At 36.5% G+C, this 7,688-nt stretch overlaps 1 protein-coding gene across 1 annotated transcript; it reads left to right on the plus strand.

Annotated features, from left to right (window-relative positions):
• The first annotated feature begins 523 nt into the window (after positions 1–523).
• On the plus strand, positions 524–1,123 carry LOC106338576 (uncharacterized mitochondrial protein AtMg00810-like). The gene has a single exon (XM_013777521.1). It carries the CDS (start codon positions 524–526, stop codon positions 1,121–1,123), a length of 600 nt encoding a protein of 199 aa, XP_013632975.1.
• Positions 1,124–7,688: the final 6,565 nt, after the last annotated feature.

Below are 7,688 nucleotides of genomic sequence, written 5' to 3' on the forward strand. Positions count from 1 at the left end.
ATCTACTGGTTTGAAGTGGATATTTAAGATAAAGAGGAATATTGATTGTACTATCATTAAGTACAAAGCACGGCTGGTCGCAAAGGGCTACGTTCAAAAGCAAGGAGTTGATTAAGACGAAGTCTTCGCTCCAGTGGCTCGTATTGAGACTATCCGTCTGGTTATTGCTCTTGCAGCCTCTAAAGCTTGGGAGATACATCACCTTGACGTTAAAACCGCGTTCCTTCATGGAGAACTTAGAGAAGAAGTTTTTGTCACTCAACCAGAAGGCTTTGAAGTTGCAGGCAAAGAAAATAAGGTTTACAAATTGAAAAAGGATCTCTACGGATTGAAACAAGCACCTAGGGTTTGGAATATTAAGTTGAACAAGATCTTGCGAGAGTTTAAGTTCCAGAGATGTTCGAAAGAGCCTTCATTGTACTGTAAGGAAGAAAAGGGTGGAACTCTTAGCGTTGTAGTTTATGTGGACGATCTACTTGTCACATGAACATCAGTACACTCAATCCAACAATTTAAGAGGGAGATGACAACGAAATTTGAGATGAGTGATCTTGGAAGGCTAACCTATTACCTTGGGATTGAAGTATGTCAGAGCCAAGAAGGCATTACTCTAAAGCAAGATCGATACGCTCGTAGGATACTTGAAGAGTGTGGAATGGACGCCTGCAACTCATCGTCTGTTCCCATGGATTTCAACGTGAAATTGTCGAAGTCAGTTGAGGAGAAGAGCATTAATGAAAGAGATTATCGAAGAAGCATTGAATGTCTACGATACTTGCTCCACACGCGTCCTGGCCTTTCGTTTAGTGTGGGCGTTTTGAGTAGGTACATGAACGCTCCTAAGGATTCGCATGGCGCTGCTCTGAAACAGGTAATGCATTACCTACGAGGAACTATCTCTCTTGGTCTCGCCTACACGCAGTCTACAAGTTTGGAGCTGACGGGCTTTAGCGACAGCTCTCACAGTGTTGATATTGACGATGGGAAGAGTACTACGGGGTATGTGTTTTACCTGAACAGATGTTCGATCTCGTGGTGCTCGTGTAAACAAGAGATCGTGGCCTTATCTTCGTGTGAGGCCGAATTCATGGCGGCAACTGAGGCAGCTAAACAAGCAATTTGAAATCAAGAACTTCTAGGGGAAGTCATTGGTCAAGCAAGCGGAAAGGTAGTTATAAAGGTTGATAATAAATCTGCAATCACTCTTACTAAGAATCCAGTGTTTCATGGAAGAAGCAAACACATACATAGAAGGTTTCATTTTATTAGAGAATGTGTTGAGAATGATCAAGTGGAAGTCGAGCATGTTCCGGGTATTGAGCAGCGAGCTGGCATATTGACGAAGTCTCTTGGAAGAGTAAAATTTATCGAGATAAGGAAGTTGATTGGAGTTCAAATGGTGAGTGAAGATAACTTCAAGCTTAAGGGGGAGAATGTTGGGATAAACTTGAAGTTAGCTTAAGTTGCAAGCTATTCTAATCACATAAAGATATGAATTACTAAAGTGATTAGGAAATATGTGTTTGTGTTATCTCTAATGAAAATAGGAATTGTCTTGTTCTATATAAGAGAATACCAATGTGTGGTAATGCTTTACGAGTTGTGTGATTGAGTGATTGGGATCAAAAGTTTTGATTGAGTTTTTCCTTTGTGGTTAATAAGAAACTGATACTTGATAATCCTTTTCTTGTGTTCGTGTTCCATACAAGCTTGATACTGTGAGATAATACTTTTTGTGATGGGGTTGGTGGCAATGACTAGACATTTTTTTGGTGAGGATTCTCTTCCAAAGATTTGTTTTGGCCATGGTCTTTCCATGCCCCATTATCATCATCATGATTGCATTTATTAACAGACTGTATCAGCTACGTATCGAACTCTTGGGGTCACACGTTAAAAGGCCCTCCAATGAAACGTAACCTCTCATTCGTCTAGTGGGTTCCAGTTTGTCACTCTGTTTTCATTTTCGACATTTCGTTTGTAAAATAACGAAAGTTAGAGAAATAAAATACACAACAAATAATAAATCCTGGATAAGTTATTTAATCTGTACAATTTGCTGGTAAATTAATAAATATATACATTTATTTAACGACCCTGATTGTTTTATTCTGTAAGTTATTTTAAAGACCCTGATCATTTTATATTGTTGATGTTATGCATTTTATTAACGTCATTTTATATTTAAAGATTCAAATAATCAGTTTCAAATGCATTTTAAAGTTAATGAGTTTCATGAAAAGATTTGAATGCATATTAAAAAATGATCATACCCCCAAAGTCAAACTAGTGAGTTTCATGCAAGCTGCGACAAATGAAAATTTATGTTAATACAAAAATAAGCCAGTCCAAATCAGTCGTGAATTCAATTGTTCAACATGATGATTCCACACAAGTGGACCAAATAATAGACATGAAAGAGTAAGGCACTCAAGTAATTCAAAGAAGGTGCAACTGAAGAATTGAGAAAGAAAATCAAAAGGATGGAGGATTTGACCAAAAAGATATGGGTTGATCGAGCTGTCTATTAATCCACAATGTCGGGAAGACATGCTTTTAACCCACATCAGTTTAATAGATCTTCATTTAATCACATATCCTCTCTTTCTCAATGAGGACCCCTCCTCTTCTTTTATCTAATCTACGAACACTTCATCATTACAGATTTTGACACTAAAACGTTATTTAGATCTGATCAACAATGCTATTAAGTTCAATCAATGATGTATTATCATTTACTGGCACAAAGAAGAACCAAAGTTATTAGCATTTTTTTTCTCTAAACCCATGCATTATGCATACATTTACACGGCCAGTACTGTTCTTTTTTTGTAAACAAATTATATATTTTCGCTTTAATTTTCGTCATAATTTCAAATATATCTGTCAAGGTAACTTTAAATATTAGTGTATATGAAGGTTGAATATTATATACTACAAAAATATCTATCGTTCAGTTATTTGTAAACAATAAATTTGACTAAAGTACTATATATAGAGGAATGGTCGTTGTAGTTTTTAGTTAATGAGCTTAGTACGGATTTATCATATTCAAGTTTGAATATTTTTTAATTCAAGTTTGAATACGATGCTATATATAAATAATTGAAAAAAACCACCGCTATGGATAGAACCAGACTGGATAGAACTAACTTTTGTTGCTTACAATGCGTTATGAAAGATGCTGTTTTGGATAAATAATTTTTGATGACAAAAAAAAAGATAAATATTTTTCTTTGGAACACCGGATGAAGACTAATATACTACATGTGTATGATATTTAAAAATCATAAGAGAAAATAGACTAACAAAGATAAAATGCAAAATCATGCAAAAATAAATTGTGAAATAGAAATGATGTGAAGGGGGCACTCTTTGCCTTCTAAACTTGCACAAATGGCCCCGCTTTCTCTCTTTTCCTTGTCTTCAGGCTTTTCTCCATAATGCATGCTTCTTTTCTTCTCTTACTTTTCTCCATTCAATAGTAAAAACCAAAAACAGTACTTATTTTAACGTAATTAATTTGATGAGAGACAAAACGATTTAAATGGATAATTAAAACCGTTTATTTAGATGAGAGATCTATATATCATTAAACAAATTTCAGTATGGCTCTCTTAAACCAAACAGAACTTGCCGAGACTCTCACACTGACTCTTGAGGCTTGAGAGCATTTTATGTACTCTTGCTAGATGAAAAGCCATGGCACTTTACATCATCAATATACCAACTATAAACGTTAATCAGTTAGGATGTAGTCATGAATATTTTTGTGGTGAATATGAAGTAGAGCGCAGGGTCTGATCTAACTAGGAGGTGGGATTATCTACCCTTCACCATTACAAGCATCTTAACTCTGGTAGTGGCTGGGAGCCAAAGGTCCATGGGTCCGTCTTGACCTAATATCTTGACTAGAGAACCAAAAATATAGAGTTAGGGTATCAGAAATTCCTCTGTGAATTCGTTACCAATAGAGCATCTAATAAAATTATCTAAGTAAATATCTCAAGTACTGAATTAATGATTTCTAATTTCATGAATGCCGGTTTGATTCAGCTAGTTCACAAAGGCTCGATTTTCTTAAGTGGTGTATAGATATATAATGAAGAACGAGCTGATTATGTGCAACTTTTGGTTGTTTTCAGGACTCCAAACGGTAAGATCTCAAACCCTAAATTTTTACTCTTTTTTGGCAACGAACCCGAGATCTCTCAAAACTTGGTTTTTATAATGATAGAAAAATGAATAAGTCTATGCTTACTCATAAGTTCCAAATGACTTCTGTTGACTTGTTTTTTTCAATTCTAAATTCTGCTGGTTTAATTAGTGTTACTACAATAATTAAAAAGAACTTAACTAAATTAAATGTGGTTGCAACATTCTATTTGTATATATATCCCTCCAAAATAACACTTCGTTAAGGTTAACCTATACGGTTACAGTAACCAGAAACTCTTAATTTTATAAATAGAATGTTTCAACCAAATTTTATAAATAGAATATTGCGACCAATATTATAAACATATAAAACAATGAAAATTTTATAAATAGAATGTTAAAAAGAACTTCTTTATAACTAAATTAAATGTGGTTGCAACATTCTATTTGTATATATGTGTTTTGGACCTAATCTGGTTAAGAAGACGAGCAATTTTCATTGTTTTATTAACTCAAATCAACCCAACTCTTTTAGTTATATATAGTATGAACTAGACCAAACGGTGAGGATTGAGTGGTTGCACCCAATCTGTATCATAGTTGACAAATGTGGATGCGCTCGCATTATAGCACCGTCGGTATGTTATAGAGTATATGTCAAACCACACGATTACATTTGGTCAACATTACTACTAATGATAAACACATAACTAAGCTAAATGAGCGTTATGGGCTTAATACGGTGAACCAAACCTCAGCCATTATTTTAAACGATACGATGCATAACTTCACATGGTTTGAGAACATCGATATATAGATATATTCGGATTTTGTACTGTTTAATTAACAGCTATGAATTTTCATTACAAAAAAAGATGTATTGAATTAATGAACAAGAAGACACGAGTGGTTAGAGGTTCTAAAAATAACAATCGAGTTCGGTCCTTATCGTGTTTTTTTTTTTTTTTTTGTTAAATCGGTCCTTATCGTTCACCTTTGAAATTCCATTATTGGTATCTATAAGCGAAAAAAAAAAAATTCCATTATTGATTTTGCTTTTTTTATTTGGAAAAGGCTACGCTTCTAGCGATAACTTTTTCCTGATAATACCAGGCGATAGGTTCCCTATATAATTATTCTTCCTCTTGTCATTCTTGTCGTCGGTGACCAAACCTGTGTATATGTCGTGTTACCAATGGTTAATACGCGTATTAACTGAGCGTGTGTTTTTACGATCAACGTTGCATGTTTTAATGTTTCACAAAGCAATTAACGTTCCTAATTTCCGATCTGTATAAAATAATTGGAAGAAAATCTTGTTTATGTTACTGTGTATGAAGACTGAAGCCAGAATCGTGTACAAAACTCATTTTAATTCGTTATCTTGAAAATGTAACGATGGTTCTTTCACTTTCTGCGTCCGAGGTTGTGCCAACAATTTAGAGATTGTTTATTCGATATAGGAAATGATAGTGTAAGCTCAAAACTTAGAATGCCCTTATAATAGCTGCTGGGGCACATTCAAGAATATGGGAAGTGTCCCTCCGATGAGCACAGAGCCACATTCCTAATTATTATACACCAAATCCCTTTTGCTTTATTTTTTCTTCTCTTTGTTGGCCAAATTTGCCAAATTGTCAGTACCTCTTATAATATTTTATTTATCGCGTGCGTTTATATTTCATATTACGTACATTTAATATGTGGAGTTTGTATGGATGATTATTTTTTCAAAAAAAAAAAGTTTGTATTGGATGATTGTGTTCCTATAAGTTCGTTTAACTATAAAGCTAGTAAACTCATTTCAACCCCTTCGTGGCATATCTCTCCCCGTTTATAAACATCAATTGTGATATATCAAATGTAGTGTGTTCACAAAAAATTACTATGTAGTAATTAAACGAAAATAGTAAAAATTTACTATCGTAAAAATTTACAATTTTATTTACTATAGTAAAATGTTATATAAATGAAAATTTTATATAAGTGAACACACTATCAGTTGTAAATTTTATTTACTATAGTAAAAATTTACTATGTAGTGTGTTCACAAAATTTACTCAGTTTCATTTATATAGATGAAAATAACTCTTATTTACTATGTAGTGTGTTCACAAAAATTTTACGTAAATACTATTGGACTTATTAGTTTTTTGTTCTCTAAAATTCCACTTTACAAACTAAACTAACTACGTTGATTTTTTGTTGTTGTTTCTTTATTTCACAAAATAAGTTGTTTGCAACGATTATTTTCTTAAAAACATTTATTTCTCTCTCCTCTCCCCTCTCTCCTCTCTCCTCTCTCCCAAGCGAACAAGTAAACAACAGATCTCCGTCACGTTTTGCTCCGGCATTCGGAGACTTCGGACCCGCGTCCGGTGCACGTTAGTTCCGACGCCGTAGGCTCGTCTCTTATCCTTCTTCTCCGACTTCCCCTTTGCACTTCCGACGCTTCTTCATCCCTTTCGCTTTGCTTGTGGTCTGTGTGTCTAAAGCTTTCCCAGAGGCGACTTCGCTGCAGAAAAGATACGTGCTGGTGCGAGTCCTTTACGCATGAAGCTACGGCGCGTTGGGGTCTGGCGGTGCAGGCGGAGGAGTCGGCGTTTAGGGTTATGGAGGTGGTACCTTTAGCTACTTCCAGATTTGGTCGAGCGTGGAGGCGTACGGCTGGTTACTTTCTCAGATCCGGTTCTCGATCTACTCGATATGAGATCCATTGGTCTGAGGCGTAGCGGCGGTGATGGAGGTTCCGTGCTCAACCCTTGGCGTCTTGGTTAGGGTAGGGTCTTCTTCGTCTCCGCCATAGGTGTTTTGGAGCTCCGTTTAGCTCGATTGCGGGTTTTAGCCAAAGGTGGTGGTGTGTGCCTCTACTTGCGGTGGTGGCTCGTGGAGAAACCTTTATCGTGATGTTTGTATTGGTCGTCTATGGCCGTACTGATGCGTTGTTGTTACCTCCCTCCTATCTGGCCTCTCTCTTCCCGGCGTGTGTTCCGGTCCATCCTTGAAGCTGTGTCGACTGGTTTCTATGGATCTCTGCTCGTGTTTGTAGTGTTCTGATTGCTCCGTAGCTACCGGAAGTAATCTTGACGTTCGTAAGCTTTCGTCCTTAGGTGCTCTAAGGCGACAGTTGGTGACTGTAACACCCCCGAACCGTTCTAGGCATAGGTCGAACCACCGGCCAACAATCAAACAAGAACATGACCGACGGGCCGACCGTCTACCAAGGATCGGGAGCGCTACATGACGGGTTAACGGCCGATCTGGCCAAGGTCACGAAAAGTGCAATTCGTAACTAGGCCAGTCCGCCCGCTAACACGTCCCGTCAGACCAAAGCCAAAGGCTTCTCAACCCGTACCCCAATCTGACGTTGTGTTAGCTTGGACAAGCTAATATCAGAAACAACAAGGCATTTACACAAAACATCGCTTTATTTATCTTATATGGTTTTCAACACACAAAATATTACACAAGTAGTGGCATGCCAAGAAAGCGAAAATACATACTTATAGTCTGAAACGCCTTAACCAAAA

Source organism: Brassica oleracea, chromosome C4 (assembly GCF_000695525.1).
Source record: "Brassica oleracea var. oleracea cultivar TO1000 chromosome C4, BOL, whole genome shotgun sequence".
Classification (NCBI taxonomy): Eukaryota; Viridiplantae; Streptophyta; class Magnoliopsida; order Brassicales; family Brassicaceae; genus Brassica; species Brassica oleracea.